The sequence below is a fragment of the Stegostoma tigrinum genome, chromosome 30 (assembly GCF_030684315.1).
Source record: "Stegostoma tigrinum isolate sSteTig4 chromosome 30, sSteTig4.hap1, whole genome shotgun sequence".
Taxonomy (NCBI): Eukaryota; Metazoa; Chordata; class Chondrichthyes; order Orectolobiformes; family Stegostomatidae; genus Stegostoma; species Stegostoma tigrinum.
The window spans coordinates 1,658,294-1,676,376 of record NC_081383.1 but is presented as its reverse complement, the minus strand read 5'-3'; the positions used below and the strand labels follow the sequence as shown (position 1 = coordinate 1,676,376).

Below are 18,083 nucleotides of genomic sequence, written 5' to 3'. Positions count from 1 at the left end.
CAGCTCAAATTCCTGTCAAATTGCACCCTGCAAGATGTTGACAGTGGGGAATTCATCTGGGAAGTGGCAAAGATGGCAGCAGTCCGAGCTTCTGGACTGGGACTCATCTGCTTTCTTTGATTTTTCTTCTTCCTTTTGCTCTTTCGCTTTCTTTTCCTCTATAAAAGCCTTTACCAGTTTCTTCAGCAAGACGAGAGTGGGCATGCCTTCCGTGAGCATTGGCAGCAGCAAAACATGCGTGAGCGTGGGGTCAGGGGGTGGCGATGAACCCAGCAGGGAGGGGGAGAGGAAGCCTGTGATGTCAGCAAGGCAGGCCCAATGAAATGGCAACATCAACCGTGGTGATAGTCTCCAATGTTAGTGTGCCTAGTGCAGGCGATGGTGAAGGTGAATCTACCCAGTGGTTAAAGTTGGCACCTGAGGATCAGTGACTACAATATTAGTTGGTCTGGCAAGCTCAGAACTCATATGTAGAAGGACTTCTCTAAGCTGTGTCTTTCCATTTTCTCTGATTCTTTAACTATCAAAGTGGCACCAGATGAATGCTTTTCACTGGATTGAATCATATTTCACTGCAAAATGCTGGTGACAATAAACGATTCATGCATTGACTGAAATGTCATTGAATGTCAGAGGCGATGATTAGATTCTTGTTTTGTTCAGTACAGTCATTGCTTAGTGTGTGTGTGACATGAATGTTACTTGGGCCCTGTCACTCCAAGCCTTGATATTGTCCAGGTCCTTCTAAAGTTGGACACGGACTGCTTCTCAAGTAGACTGACAGCGTGTGGGAAAAGCAGCTTTAAGGAGCGGAGCTGCATGAGAAGTGGCAGCAGGAGGCAGAAGTGAAGCAGAGATCCTGTTCAACCTGCTTCGATTTGTTCAAGCTTAAGTGTGATGTCACAGGAAAATAGGCAGGTAATTGGTGGTCGTTTCATACAATACAGAAGATGCTGTTTGGCCCATCAAATCTGTACTGCCAAAACAATACTAAACCTATTCTAGTCCCTTTTTTCAAATTCATTCATGGGATGGGGGGGTCCACTGGCAAGGCCAGAATTTATTGCCCGCAGTTATTGCCCAGAGGACAGTTAAGAGTCAACCACATTGGTGTGGGTCTGGAGTCACATGTAGGCCAGACCAGGTAAGAATAACAGTTTCCTTCCCTCAAGAATATGAGCGAACCTGATAGGTTTCTCCGACAATCGGCAGTGTATTCATGGTCATCATCAGACACTTAATTCCAGACATGTATCAAATTCCACCATCTGCTGTGACAGGATTCAAACCTAGGTCCCCAGAACATTACCTGGGTCTCTGGATTAATAGTCCAGCAATAATACCACTAAGTGTACAGCTTCGAATGTTGTGACATTTCAGGTACTCATCCAAGTACTTTATTAAAAAATTGTGAGGCTTCCACCTCAAATACCCTCCCAGGCAGCGCATTCCAAATCTCCCACCATCTGGGTGGAAATCATTTGTCCTCAAATTTCCTCTAAAACTCCTGCCTTCCACTTTACCTGCATGTCCCCTTGTTAGTGATTGTTCAGCTAAGGGAACAGCTGCTTCCTACTTACCCTGCCTGTGACCCTCAACGATGCATACCACTACAAGGTCCCCCCATTCATCTCTGCTCCAAAGACAACTTGAGCATATCCAGAGATAACAGTGTGGAGCTGGACAAGCACAGCAGGCCAGACAGCATCAGGGAAACAGGAAAGTTGATGTTTTGGGTCACGACCCTTGCAAATTCACCACTTTGGTAGCAAGAAATGATATGCAAAGTATTTCTGAATTGCTGAGAGGGGGGTAACTACAGGGATGCAAAGTGTAGATGTGCAAAGGGATTTGTGTGTCCTTGTCAATGCATCACTGAAGGCTAATGTGAAGATGCAGCGAGCTCTTGTGATAAAGGATAATGTTCTATTATCCTTACTAAGAGAATAAGAGTACAGGAGGAATGAAATCTTGCTTCAACTCTTTAGAAGCTTGGTTAGAGCACATGCAGTACTGTTCCTATATTTTGATGAGGGATTACAAATAGCTTGGGTTTAATTAAAAAGACAACCAGAGAAGTAATAATTGCTGGATCACAACATGAACCACATGCAAACTGACATAGGGAAAAAATGATTAGTGGTAAATATCTAGCACAAAGATTGACATGGGAGAAACGTGTTCCATTTCACTAAGTGATTAGATTCCCTAGTGTGGAAACAGGCCCTTCGGCCCAACAAGTCCACACCGCCCCTTGAAGTATCCCACCCAGACCCATCCCCCTATAACCCACACATCCCTGTACACTACGGGCAATTTAGCATGGCCAATCCACCTTACCTGCACATCTTTGGACTGTGGGAGGAAACAAGAGCACCGGAGGAAACCCAAGCAGACACGGGGAGAATGTGCAAACTCCACACAAATAGTCACCCAAGGCGCGAATCGAACCCGGGTCCCTGGCGCTGTGAGGCTGCAGTGCTAACCACTGAGCCACCGTGCTGCCCCTCAGTGCTGGGAACTGTTTTACTGAGACAGGTTTCATTTGAACCCATGTTAGAAGCAGTGATCTAAAACTATTTAACTCAGGTAAAGGTTTACCAGGCTGATTCCAGGGATGGCAGGTATGACATAGGAGGAGACGTTGACCAAGTTAGGATAGTTTTTGCTGGAGTTCAGACAAATGGGGGCGGTCCTCAGGGAGACTTATTAGCCAAATGGCCTTCTCATGCTCCTACCTTCTATGATCCTATGTTCAATACCCTATGAAGAGCACATTCCAAGCAATCTTCACATCATTTCAGTAATCTAGCGAGTTTTGAGAAGATTTGTAGCTCAGGCTGAGGTTCTGGATCTGAGTTTGCTTGCTGAGCTAGAAGGTTAGTTTTCAGACCTTTCGTCACCATTCTAGGTAACCTCAGTGAGCCTCCGACGAAGCGCTAGTGTTATGTCCTGCTTTTTATTTTTCTGGTTAGGTTTCCTTAGGTTGGTGATGTCATTTCCTGTGTTGGAGATGTCATTTCCTGTTCTTTTTCTATGGGGATGGTAGATTGACTCCAAATCAATGTGTTTGTTGATGGAGTTCCAGTTGGAATGCCATGCTTCTAGGAATCCTCGTGCGTGTTTGTGTTTGGCTTGTCCTAGGATGGATGTGTTGTCCCAATCAAAGTGGTGTCCTTCCTCATTTGTGTGTAAGGATACGAGTGATAGTGGGGCATGTTGTTTTGTGGCTAGTTGATGTTCATGTATCCTGGTGGCTAGCTTTCTGCCAGTTTGTCCAATGTAGTGTTTGTCACAGTTCTTGCAAGGTATTTTGTAGATGATGTTCGTTTTGTTTGTTGTCTGTGTAGGGTCTTTTAAGTTCATTAGCTGCTGTTTTAGTGTGTTGGTGGGTTTGTGGGCTACCCTGATGCCAAGAGGTGCAAGTAGTCTGGCAGTCATTTCGGAAATTTCTTTGATGTAGGGGAGAGTGGTTATGGTTTCTGAGCCCATTTTGTCTGTTTGGACACATACACCAGACACCACCAACCTCGTCAGCAAGGACAACATCATCAAGCCAGTGGGCCCATGCCTCACCACCCACTTCACTTTCAATAACAAAACCTACAGACAAACCAACGGTACACCCATGGGATCTCCGATATCAGGGTTCTTAGCAGAGGCAGTAATGCAGAGACTCGAACAAACAGCTCTGCCAACCATCCAACCCAAACTTTTGGTCTGCTATGTGGATGACACCTTTGTCATCACTAAACAAAACAAATTAGAGGAAACCTTCAAGACCATCAATAATACATTTACTGGCATAACATTCACAAAAGAGGAGGAAAACAACAACAAGCTGCCATTCCTAGATGTCACAGTAGAGCGAACAGCCAGTGGGGAACTTCAAACCAGCGTCTACAGGAAAACAACACATATGGACCAAATACTGAACTACAGGAGCAACCATCCCAACACCCACAAACGAAGCTGCATTAGAACATTATTCCAACGAGCCACCACACACTGCAGCACAGAGGAGCTACGCAGAGCAGAAGAAAATCACCTATATAGCGTATTCAAAAAGAATGGGTACCCGATGAACACAGTCTGCCGATTCCTCAGCAATAAACCCAAACAAACAGACAAAACGGGCTCAGAAACCGTAACCACTCTCCCCTACATCAAAGACATTTTCGAAATGACTGCCAGACTACTCAGACCTCTTGGCATCAGGGTAGCCCACAAACCCACCAACACACTAAAACAGCAGCTCATGAACTTAAAAGACCCTACACAGACAACAAACAAAACGAACATCATCTACAAAATACCTTGCAAGAACTGTGACAAACACTACATTGGACAAACGGGCAGAAAGCTAGCCACCAGGATACATGAACATCAACTAGCCACAAAACAACATGACCCACTATCACTCGTATCCTTACACACAGATGAGGAAGGACACCACTTTGATTGGGACAACACATCCATCCTAGGACAAGCCAAACACAGGCACGCACGAGGATTCCTAGAAGCATGGCATTCCAACTGGAACTCCATCAACAAACACATTGATTTGGAGCCAATCTACCATCCCCATAGAAAAAGAACAGGAAATGACATCTCCAACACAGGAAATGACATCATCAACCCAAGGAAACCTAAACATATAAATAGAAAGCGGGACATAACACTAGCGCTTCGTCGGAGGCTCACTGATGATGTTACCTAGAATGGTGACGAAAGGTCTGAAAACTAACCTTCCAGCTCAGCAAGCAAACTCAGATCCATTTCAGTAATCTATCAGGTAGTTGTCATGGTGGACAAGATGCAAAGATAACAGGGCTACCCAATGAGTTAAGCACAACCATATCTATGGAAACCAAAAGAAATGTGGATACTTAAAATCAGGAACAAAAACAAAGTTGCTGAAAAAGCTCAGCAGGTCTGGCAGTATCTGAGAAGGAGAAAACAGAATTAACGTTTCGGGTCTGGTGACTCTTCCTCAGAATATATGGATTCTGTACATCAAAAGCACATACAGGTTAATAAAGCTGCAATAATGCACATACAGCATTGACAGAATGAAGAAATTGATCAACTGTTAAAGATAGTTCCAAACAGCAAAAACAAAGTGACGGCCTTTTGTCTCTAAGCAGATGTAGGATGTCAGTTTAACTGTTCTTTCCCAGTTCTGAACCAAGCCTCATTCTATGCTGAGTCCTTTGCTTGGATGAGAATTGCAGAGCAAGGTGTTCTCCCATGGATGAGACTTAAACCAAGGCCCCAGCTGCACTGTATTCAGAAGTTGGCATGGTGTTGCTGTGTTCAAATGAACAAAGATTCTTACCACAACCAACATAATCAGGAAACATGTTAACCGATCATTCACTTTAATTAATAGCCAAACAGTTTGAGAATGCCATTAAGGAACTTTGTATATCACCTTAAATCATTCATTCAGTGAATTTTACATATTGGAATTAAAGCTGAGTTTTCAGTGAGGCATCATACGTAGACTCATGACAATGCTCAACCCAGTTATAACATGATGAAAAATCATGGCTGGTTTTGGTTTAACACATTTCTACGAGGGCAATGCACAAAAGAGGGAATAGTTTGTCAACATAAGAAATGGTGCAGATCTGTCTTTGGAATTCCAGCAACGAACAGCTTGAGACTTTGCCAAGGTTACAGCACACAAAAGCAGCAGCGTGTGATTATCAACACCCACTGCAAAACTATTAAGTAACTTTTTGTTAAAAAAAAGCCCGACAGCCAATTTCCACACCATTTCCAATAGGAAAATACTTCTAGCTCTTGCCAATACATTATAGTCTATAATTATGAGAGACATTAGACATTGCAATCATCTGCCAATGCCAAAATCTGAACATTGCTGGCATCCACATGAATGGGGTTATCAACTGATGAGGCACCTTTATATTTTGGATCCCACTCCCCAGGTGTTGATCTGTTTCAATTCAGAGATGATACAGATTACTGTCTTGGTTAAAAAAAAATCACATCCCACCATGTAACACAGCAGTATCTCAGACACTATAGAATTCCAACCAAGGGGGTGTCCAGAGCTCAGCAATGAGGTCAGTCAAGGACGTTAAAGAGAATGGTCTGAAATGACAGCAGTGATTGCGAGCACTCTTTCCCTCTGCAACCTCCCACAATACACTCAATTTTTCTGCACTTGCCGTATTCTCCTTCTTTCAAAAGGAAAGATTATAAACTCTAGTTAGAGGCACAAAGTCCCATGTAAGCAATATGTGCAATATTTCACACAAGTGGTTAACACAACAATTAAATGTATGAGAGATAACAAGATGTAGAGGTGGATGAACATAGCAGGCCAAGCAGCGTAACAGGAGCAGGAAGGCTCACGTTTCGGGCCTACACCCTTCTTCAGAAAAGCATATGGAGTACTTTAACATTTGTATAGTTCACTGCTCCCTTCTGTAAAAGGCACTGCACTGCAGTAATACAACCACTTCTCACAATAAACTGCCCTTGGCAGATCTGGCAACCATGTGTGGGCCAAGGCAGGATCATCAGGACTGGATAAGCAACCTTTCATTTTGATCAAATTAACTGTCCCGCAGAGGTTTCAGTGACCTAAATTCTGGACACACTTCAGCATTCTTCATAGAAGAGTCCATTTGGTGAAAATGAGACACCTTGAGACTTTGAGATAACAAAGTGTGGAGCTGGATGAACACAGTAGGTCAAGCAACATCTTAGGAGCACAAAAGCTGACGTTTCAGGCCTAGACCCTTTGCCTGAAACGTCAGCTTTTGTGCTCCTAAGATGCTGATTGGCCTGCTGTGCTCATCCAGCTCCATATTCTGTTATCTCGGATTCTCCAGCATCTGCAGTTCCCATTATCTCAGGTCTTGAGACTTTGGATGTTGCATTCTCCTTTTCCCTTTTGCAGTGTGGTGTCAATTCCTAATTGTTAATTTGAATGGCAAAATGGAGTGACGATAAAGAAATGTCAGTCAGTAATATATATGTAAAAATCATTATAAGGGCAAGGCTGGAAGGAGTAGGAAACACTGGATGACTACAGATATTGAAGCTCTGGCCAGAAAAAGGAGGCATGTGTCAGGTATTGGGATCAAGTGAATTCTTGAGCAGTACAGAGGATGTAACAGTACACTTAAGGGAAATCAGGAGGGCAGAAAGGAGACATGACACTGCTTTGACAGATAAGTTTAAGGAGAATCCAAAGAGATTCTACAAGTACATTAAAGGCAAAAGAGTAACAAGGGAGGGAATAGGACCCCTTAGAGACCAGCAAGGCCGTCTGTGTGTGTAACTACAGGAGATGGGTGAAATCCTATGTGAATATTTTGCGTCAGTATGTACGGTGGAGAAGGACATGGAAGCTAGGGAAATTAAAGAAATAAACAGTGATGTCTTGAAAGTGTCCACATTACCGAAGAGGTGTTGCTGGAGGACTTAACAAGTATAAAAGGTAGATAAAGCCCTGGGGCCTGATCAAGTGTAGCCCAGGACTTTATGGGAAGTTAGGGAAGAAGTTGTGGGGCCCTGAACAGAGATATCTGTATCATTAACAGCCACGGGTGAGGTGGCCCTTCACACTAACAGGAACATTCTGGCCCCGAACACTCATTATCTCGCTTTTGAAAATCTCTCACTTGCCAGACATCCCTTTACCTGCGAACAGCCTTCCCCAATCACCTTTTGAATGTTCCTGTCTAATACAATCAAAATTGGGCTTGCCCCAGTTTTGAACTTTAAGAAAGGCTTTAACGGGAAGCCAGGGATTCACAGAGTGGTGAGCCGGACATCAATCGTGGGAAGGCCATTGGAGAGCATTCTGACAGCCAGGATTTACATGCATATGAAAAGACAAGGGATAGTCAACACGGCTTTGTGCATAGGAAAATCGGGCCTCACAGACTCAACCGAGTTTTTGAAGAGGTGACCAAGAAGATAGGTGAAGACGGATCAGGTGGTGTTGTCTACATGGACTTTAACAAGGCCTTCAACGAGGTTCCGCCTGGTAGACTGATTAGTCAGGTTAGATCATGTGATCCAGGGAGCACTGGCCAACTGGATACAAAATTAGCTTGGTGGTAGGAAACAGAGGGTGCTGAGTCCACTGTTGTTCATTATTTATACAAACACAGTTTGGATGAGATTATAGGAAACACAGTTAGCAAATTTGTGAATGACATCAAATTTGATGGTACAGTGGACATTGAGGAAGGTTATTTAAGAGAACTGGGGATCTTGGTCAACTGCATCAGCAAGCTGAGGAATGGCAGATGGAGTTTAATTCAGACAAATGTGAGGCGCTGCATTTTTCTAAGAGAAACCAGGGTAGCACTTACACAGTTAAGGGTAGATCCCTGGGGAGCACTGTTGAACAGTGACTTAAGGATTCAGGTACATAATTGCTTGGAAGTGGCATTACATGTAGAGAGGGTGGTGAAGGTGGAGTTAGGGTTCTGTGATCAGAGCATTGAGTACAGGAGTTGGTACATTCTGTTACGACTGCACAAGACATTAGTAAAACTACATTTGGAATACTGCATCAATTCTGGTCAGCCTGCTATAGAAAAGATGTTATTAAACTGGAAAGGGTGCAAAAAAGATTTGCAAGCATGGTATCGAGACTAGAAGGCTTCAGTTATAATGAAAGGCTGGATGGGTTTGGACTTTTCTCCCCTGGATGGATGGTAGAGGTTTATAAAATCATGAGGACTATAGACAAGATGAATAGCATAGACTGGGACGTAGGTTTAAACTAAGAGGGGAAAGATTTAAAAAAGGGACCTGAGGGGCAAATTTTCCACACAGACGCTGGGCCGCATACTGAGCAGGCTGCCAGGGGAAGTGGTAGAGACGGGTACAATTACAACATTTAAATGACATTTGGACAGGTACATGGATAGGAAAGGTTTAGAGGGATACAGGCCAAACAGTGGCAAAAGGGACTCGATCAGTTTTGGAAACCCAGTTGGCATGGACGAGTTGGGCCAAAGGGCTGTAGGACTCCATGGCTCTAAATAACAGACTAAGAGGATATACTGATAAAGTGAGATGAAATGAAGCAGGAGGCCGCGATTTGGCAGCATTATCATTGGCACAGCCGATTTGAGAAGGAGGCCCTGCTCTGTTCTATACATTTGAGGTAAGGCATAAAGTGCTGTCTCAGGCACGTTAGCAGAACCAGAAACTTACCGGGATTGATACTGCTGAATACAGTCAAAGCTACACTGGGGATTATCCCTGCCGACATTACAAAGGTAAAATGTAAATGTGCGCACTTCATTTGGGCAATCTGGCCTTGGAATGGTGATCCGCTGTTGGAAAGAAAACAAAAAGAGTTTTTAAAAAGTCTAACTCAATACTTTTCAAAGACATTCAACAATTTTTGAAATCCCTGTGTGTAGGTCGAACTAGAAAAATTCAAATGTTGTAAAATAAATAACTCAAGGCAACAATGGGAATAATGTAAAAAGAAAAGTCTGCCTCAGTTCAATTTAGAAAACTACTACCTCTGTTACAGGTACACAGGCTCGGGTCTCTCTCCAAGGCCTAGTCTAAGCTGACTCTATAGCCAGACTGAAGGACTGTTACGTTGTCAGAGATACTGTCAGATGAGACTGTATTTCCCCATTTGGGTACACAAAAGATTCCATGATACCATTTAGAAAGATACAGGAAACTTTCATGGTGTCTAAGCCAACATTCCTTCTTCAGCCAAAAATACATGAGTTGGTAATTTGCCCTATTGATTCCTGTTGTGTCTAACCATACAGAAAAATCCACTGTGATGAATTGTATGCAAGGTAATTTTTTAAAAATTTAACCTATTTTTCTCATCAACCCTACTAGAGATGTAATTAAACACCTCTGGAGCTGGCGGGGACTTGAAGCCATGTCTCCCACTTCAGGGGTAGGGATTCTACTCCTGCACCACAAGAACTGTACACAAGGTGCCCAGGAAAGTACAACACAAATCATGTTTTTACTTGAACAACGTATGAGACACTTACAGAATCACAGTGTGACTGATGGGAAAGCTTGAACAACTGTTATGATTACAACTGCTAGAGGACCATATGCTTTGTATTGAGTTAGAAGCTGCTACTCTTGCAGCAATTTTCATGTTACAGGCACTAGCCCATATTGACACAGGGAGATCAGTGAAGGTTTCATTCCCATTTTATCCAACTCACAATCTGAGCCTTGCCAGCATTGGCAAACCTGAAATAAGCAATTTGAGTTTACTAAAGACATTGCTTAATTACAGAAATTGACGGGAACATGAAGGTTGGGCAACTTTTGGACAGAAAAACAGTTAACATTTCATGTCAATGCCTGCTCATCAGTTCAGCTCTAGTAAATTTGAGTTTGTATATTTTGGTAAGAGAAATTGGGAAATCACCTTACTTGGAAGCTCAAGTCAATGTGGTGTAGAGGTACAACAGAACAAAGAAATCAAGGACTATAAAGACATCACTTACAATGGTGACACCAAGAATATGTGGGAATAACACAGCAGGAAAAGACAGAGAAACTGGATCTGTCTCTCTTGTTTTAAGAAAAAATGGCGGTGGGGTGACCTAATAAGAGTAAAATATGATAGAGTGGATACACAAAAGAGCATAACTAGAAGTTAGCAATATCAACAAATACCAGGAATTAGAAGAAACCTCATTACCCAAAGGTGGCAAGAATGTAGAACTTGAAATCACTGAAGTGACTGAAGCAAATCATACAGACTCACTTAAGAGGTAACTAGACTAGCATTTGAGGGACAAAGGAATAATGACATATTTAGATAAAAGAAAAACTGAAGGTAGTGCAAATGGACCATAAACTCTGGTATGCAGTGAATGGCCCATTCCTACATCTTTCATGCTATGTAATCCTTTATGACCTGCTGACCATCACAGGCAGGCAGCACACCATCATAGTGATTGCAAACTCTGACAAGCCTTTCATCAAGAACATCAGTAATAAGAACAATTATCATTTTAACGAGCAGGTAGAGACTTGAATCCAAATGCGTGATTGAGCAGAGGTGTTACAGCAGTATGGTGGGTGGGTGGGCGTGCGCGCATGAAAGCGCAAGTGAGCAAATAAGTGGACACGGTTAGTTCAGGCACAGTGCATGCACAGTTTTCACCACTAGCAATTGAGTCATCATTTCCAGGAATCTCCAATTCCACTGTTAATGTATTTTCTGGGCAGGATATCACAAAGTATTTAAACTGCTACGTCATAACAACAGCTTGAAAAAAATGGACTGAGGTCATTAATAAATTGCTTATTGCAGCAATAAGCAGGGTGAGCAAGAAAAACACTCCACCTTTAACTAATTCAAATATCAGGCACTGTTGCAACATAGTGCTCTCTGAACACAACTATGAGACTTCAGGAGAGGTTGAACTAATAGATTTAACAGAACCAACCTGTGAAAATAGACTTGCTACACTGTAAGCAGCCAGTTTTATTATTCTATGGCGATGAATCACAAAAGGGGTTAGTGCCTCAGAACAACCACTTGCTTTTATATAGCACCTTAAATGTTGCAAAAGGTCGTAAGTTTTCACAGGAACAATCAACAAATAAAATTTGACATAGAGCAACATATAATGGTAATTAAGGAAATGGCAGACGTTTGACCAGAAACACAGGTTTTAAAAAGCTTTATAAGGTAGGAGAGAGAGGAAGAAAAGCTTAGGGAAGGAATCTCAGAATGTGGGGCCTAGGTAGTTGAAGGTGTAGGTACAAGCGGAGGGGGCAATTAAAATTGTAATGAATAAAAGGCCACAACTGGAAGGGTACAGAGATGCAGTGTTGAGCAATCAGTGTTGTGCAATCTATTAGCTAATATCAACATGTGGTAGCTTGGAATCTAGATGCTGTAATTCACATTTCCGATTAGTAAATAGTAAGTGACTAACAGACATGATTCTTTGATGTGATCTTGATATGCCTCCAGATGGTGAATACATGCAGACTTTAACCTTCCTGTATATTTATTAGGAAAATGATCAGTGAGAGAGCTTTCAAATCAATGGAATGTTTTCATTCCTTGGATACAGAATGACAGAAAATGCGTGTTAACAAGATATAACAGGCTGAAGTAAATCTACCTTGATTATGTTTAGGCATTTTCTACTAAAATTAGTAGATGTGGTTAAAAAGGAGCCATCATAATCAAAACATATGCTTGAACAGTGATTTCTATGAGAGATTTTTGTAAAACTGGGGAGAAACAAGGTATAAAGTACCACAAAAGCCAAATGACACTAAAACGCCGACATGACACTGTGATAAACTGCACCATTCACACAACAATTCTGCAAGGTATTTCACAGATAGGAGTGGAAATATGCCCATTGAGTAGTGGAAGAGAAACTTGGTTGAAGATACTGGGTTTGATGCAGTATTTAAAAATGAAAAAAAATGTGCTGAAAGAGACAGTCTTTCAAGCAAGGTTCTATCATGTTGGGATAAGATGAATAGAAATGATAGCAGCCAGCCATACAGCAGCTTTCTCAACCGCCTAGAACAAATGGGAATGGCTGTAACATTCAACTATACAGGTAAAATCCCAGTTCTTCTCTCTGGCACATGTGAAGATTTCAGCCATATGATGATGTTAATGAGATTCATTAGTATCCCTAGTTCTGAGGAAAGAAATATTGGCCAGGGATCATGGCCCCATGATATCCAAAAAATGTTGGAAAACAAGTGCATATTGGGTTCAGCACAACTGAATTTAATTTATAATTAAATTATAATGAAGCAGTGGTGCTCATTGTTTACATATACAGTATGTGTTCAAGTCAGAACCTCAGAGCACTGGGGAAGCACCACGATCAGTGCCTTTGGAAGATTCTCAAAATCCAGTGACAACTGCGGTATCCTCTCCCATGACAATTTGCCTACCATCATTGAGGCACTAACTATTCAAAGGCATCTCCAGTGGGAAGGACACATCATTTATGTGCCTGCCTCCAGACTCCTAATGCAAAAACTGGTTGTGACAGCAGACTCCTTGGTGGGCAGGAGAAAATCTAAAGGATGTCCGTGAAACAACCAATGAGAAGTGAAACACAGTCCCTGACACAAGGGAGACCATGGTTTGTGACTGATCAAAATTGAAAAAGATTTATTAAGGAAGGAGCCAAACACACAGACTCTTCATAGACGAGATATTAAAGCAAAGTTGAGGTATCAAAGAGAGGGTGCACAAGACTCCAAACAACGCATCCACCTGACTCTTCAAATACCAGCTGCCTTGCCTACGGCAGTGTGTGTAGATCACACACATTGGGTTTATCATACATTTCAGAGCTCATCAAACTGGAATAGAAGCAAGCCAACCCCCACTGAAGGTTTGCCCAAAAACCCAGTCACACTTGAGCAGTGATAACAAGCGCACAGCCGGATGAACACAGCAGGCCAAGCAGCATCAGAAGAGCAGGAAGGCTGACGTTTCGGGCCTAGACCCTGCCTGTTAACATTGTCCAAGGGATTGAGAGATGAGAAAATGGTCAAAGAATTTAAATAGAAGATGAAATCAGACAGAGTGATAAACTTCAACAATAGCAAATGACTTTGTCCAATGTCAACACTCTCCAGTATTTTAGTTACAGTTATAAAGTTGTTTTATAGGTAACAGAAACAACAAATAGCCCTACAACCAGAAAATTATAGCTGCATTACAGCCCAAGGAACTCCCTGTCAAAGATTGCGGCTACACCAGGCTGAAGATTTACATGAAGTTGACTAGCAGTTTAATAACACAAAGTGATTCTATGGAGTGCCTGACACTGACCTCTCAATGCCTGTCAGATACAGTCTTTGTTGTATAAATAAACACAAAGTCATTTGTGCACAAGTTCCTAAAAATTACAATGGGATGAATGATTGGTCAATCTGTTTGTGGTTCAGACATGAATGCTGGCTAGTCCTAAATGTGCTGTGGAATTTTTTGTAACATCGTCTTGAACTAATGGAACAGACAATGATGTCACAGTTTAACTGAGGAGATTGTGGTCAAATTACAAAAGGAAAAAATCCCAAGAATTGTAAATGAGACCACCTATAGATCTGCATGCAAAAACAGCATCAGATAGCAAGGCAGAAATTTGAGGCAGACAGAATAAAAGAGACACATCATCTTAAGGAGGAAAGCAGAATTAACGTGAGCAGCGTTCTAAACTTGATAGTGTCAACAATTTCCCACCTACCAACCTCATCCCGCCTCCTTGACCTGTCTGTCCTCCCCACCTAATACTTGGCCTGCTGTGTTCATCCAGCCTCACACTTTGTTATCTTGGATTCTCCGGCATCTGCAGTTCACATTATCTCCAACAATTATCACATTATCTTTGGTGATGGTTTTCCTTGTTACACCTTGTCAACACTTTATCTTTCTCTTCTTTGATTATACCCAAGTTTTTTACCATTGAATCATTCAGTACAATAGTAAGTATACTTCAAAAATATCAGTTGTAAAATGCTTCGGAACAACTCAACGTTGCAAAACACACTATGTTAATGCTGCTTGGCCTGCTGTGTTCATCCAGCTCCACACTTGGTTATGCTAATGTAATTTTCTCTTTCTTGGTCAGAAACCACATGACACCAGGTTATAATCTAACAGATTTATTTTTCAAATAGTGAGAGATTTCTGACCTCGTCCACCTCAGTCCAACACCCTGGCACCTCCACATCATCTCTTTTTTGGGGACTGCCTTCTATTTAAAGACCGATGTTTCTTTTTGGTCTTACTCTAGTCCCTTTCCCTGCCTCTGTATTTACCAGAACTTATTGAATTGTATAAGCTTATCAACCCAAATTGTTAAATCTGTTTCACAATTCTCAGATGCTGAATCAGCTGAACATTCCCAATATATTGTGTTTTATTTCTGCTGACTACATCTGTAGCAAGAGTTAGCAGTAAAATTGTACCACAACAGAACTCGTGTCACTAGAATAGAGTAACAAAAAAAATTTCTAAACGTCCGCAGAAAGTTTATGAAGAGTACAATTTCTAATTTTCGTAAAAGTGACTACATTCTGACAGCCTCAAGTGACATGAACGTTGCGTTGCTCTGTGCACAAACGCAAATGCAGCACTTCACATTAACAGGCAGAAAACACGACATGAGAGCTTTAGGGGCTGGAAAAAAGAACAGGTAAAATCAAAAGGAGGGATGTTCGTCAGATCAGGATGAGGATTTGGTGGGGAAACTTAATCACTGCAGGAGAGTTTGGACACTTAAAACTGGTTCATCCAGTGAAAACATTAGGTCAGGCCACAAGGGAGGTTAAAGGCACAATGTCACTCAATTTTAACATTTCAAATCAACCCACAAAAGTTAAAATGAACATAGGCAAGGTGGGGAGAAGTCAGGCAATTCTGTGATTATAGTTGTGACTCCAGGATGCCATGGGAGAGCTGCAAGGCATTCTGAAGGAGAGTCTCATCAGCCAGAGGTTGTGGTCCATGTTGGGATCAAAAACGCAGAAAGGAGAAATAAGATCCTGTAGGCAGACTTTAGGGAGTAGGATGGGAAATTGAAAAACTGCACTTCCAAAAGGTAATAATCTCCAGATTGCTTATACTCTCCATTGCACGGTAGTGGACGGACTGGAAGGATAAAGCAGATGAATATATAGCTGGAGAGATGGTGCTGGAGCAGGGCTTTAGGTTCCTGAGGCACTGTGTCTGTTCCTTTTTGGTGAGATATGTACAATTTGGACAGGTTATATCTGAACTGGAACTGGTGGGATTAACATCCAGGCAGCAGCGTTTGCTGTAGCTGAAGTGGGCTTCAACTGAATAGGCAGAGAAATGAGATCCAGACATAATTCAGAAGGTAGAGAAACAGAAATTAAATTTGAAGTTAAAACAGAAGTGAAGACTTTAAAAGGCAGAAGAAAAATAGGCCAGGAAAGAAAGAAATTGGTTTAACAAGACTAAATGGAAAGTATTTTAATGTAAGGATGCTGAGGAATAAGATAGGCAAGTTATAAGTACAGACAGGAATGAGGGAATAGTAAATCCTAACTGAGAGAGACTTGGCAGAAAGATGGACAAAGCAGCAACTCAATATAGTCAGTCAAAGGGCATTCAGACAAAAGAGAGAGGAGAGATAGAAGAGGGGAGGATCGCAATATTGATCCAGGAATTAATTATAACTGAAGAGATACGATATCTTGCAAGAACCTTCAAATGAGGCCATACGAGTAGAAGCAAAGAGATAAACATGCTATGGGGGTGTATAAACAATCAAGGATAGACACAGCATTAAACATATAATCAAATTCCAAAGTAGTATAAAAATAACAAGGCTGTAAGAGCTAGGGATTTTTAACTACACAAATGTTAATTTCGATAGTTTTATTCTGCATGGGAGGACACAAACAAAATTCTCAACTGCACAAGGGGAACTTTTCTTTACCAGTATGTAGAAAACCCAACAGGGCAGGGGCAATTCTGAACCTAATATTTAGAAAGGAGTCCACAGAGGTGGAAGGTTATCGGTATGGGATCATTTTGGAGATAGTGACTGTCAGTCTATTAGAGTTGGATAGTTACAGAAAATGATAAGATACAATTTGGCCTAACTAGACTAGGAGCAGCTACCTGTTAATAAAGCCAGAGCATTGGAAGGCAAAGGGGAAACAGTGAGATTGCCAGGCAAAGTATAGGACCAAGACCAGAGAACTCTGGATGACGAAGAACATAAAGGTTAGTATTAAGGAAATGAATAGCTATGCCACATAGTGAGGGCTCACAATGCTAAGTGTGCAAGTGAGAATGAGGGCGCTTGTGTGGTGGTGGTGGTGGGGGAAGGGGTAAGAGAGACAGCAGTATTTAAAGGAAATTGGGAAAACTGAGTGAGTGCATGAGAAAGCATTGACAGGTAAAATACAGGAAAGCCAAAAGGTTTTTCTTAAATTAAGAGCAAGAAAATAACTAGGGCCAATTAAAGAAACCACAGTGATAGTCTGCGTGTGGACACAATCCTCAAATGAATGCTTCAAACACCACTGCAAAGTAAAGGATAACGTGGGTACAGAAACAAGGGTGGAGGTCAATGAAATACTAGACAAAATTAACAGAGAGAGACAGGGTTTAACTGCATTAAAAGTGGAGAAATCTGTAGGCACAGAAAAGTTGCATCTCAGGTAATTGAGGGAGGCAAGAGAGGAGAAGATATCATCAACGCTAGCAATAATTTTCAGTTCCACTCTGGTCAAAAGGAAGTTGCAGAGGACTGAAGGATTGCTAATGTTGCTCCGTTATTTAAAAAAAGAGGAAAAGGAATCAGGCTGGAAATTACAGGCCTGTCAGCCTCACTTTGGTGGTTGGGAAGTTATTAGAAAGAATTCTGACAGACCGAATGATACCCGCACTTGGAGAGGACACAGCATTCTACCTGCTGGCTTAAATTTAACAGGGGAGATGAGGACAAATGTTTTCACCCAGAGTATGCTGAGAGTCTGAAACTCTGCCTGATAAGGTAGGTGAGTCAAGTGAAACAGAATCTCATAAAATTTAAGCAGTATTTAGATATTCACATGCATTGTCTCTAGGCCTATGGGCCAAGAGCTGGGAAAGGGAATTAGTGGAGTAAGATTGTTAATCAACGAGCACACACTGATGAACTCAATGACCACCTCCTGTGCTGTAAACACCTGTCAGTATTTGATGAAAACTGCTACATAAGACTGATTCACAACCTTTCAAGTCTTTGGAATGTCTGAAAGAGCGTTTGCTTTAAATGAAGTATTTGAAATTTAGACACTGTTGTATCTTGGGAAACAAAAACAGTTAGTCTGCACACACAACTTTGGCAAAAGCACTGAAACCAAACACCATTGACCAGATTATCCAATTCAGTAACATTGATTTTGAGATAAATAGCCCAGAATACATTCTCTGTTCTTCAGATTGTCATGTAGGACCTTTCACATCTGCTAAGGGATCAGATGGTTCAACATCTGATCTGAAAAACAGCACCAGTGGTAGTAATGCATTCCTTTGGTATCGGTACATAAGTGTTAGCTTAGAT

The 18,083-nt window shown here is 41.8% G+C and overlaps 1 protein-coding gene across 2 annotated transcripts in view; it reads right to left on the bottom strand.

Moving 5' to 3' along the window:
• The window catches only part of ell (elongation factor RNA polymerase II), a 137,882-nt gene that overhangs the window by 41,621 nt on the left and 78,178 nt on the right, over nt 1–18,083 (bottom strand). The window contains exon 3 of one of the 2 annotated variants that reach the window (XM_048559883.2): nt 9,214–9,335. The exons of the other annotated variant lie outside the window; for it this stretch is intronic. Coding sequence (XP_048415840.1) covers nt 9,214–9,335 — 122 coding nt within the window. The remainder of the gene's footprint in view (nt 1–9,213; nt 9,336–18,083) is intronic. 2 annotated transcript variants of the gene reach the window in all.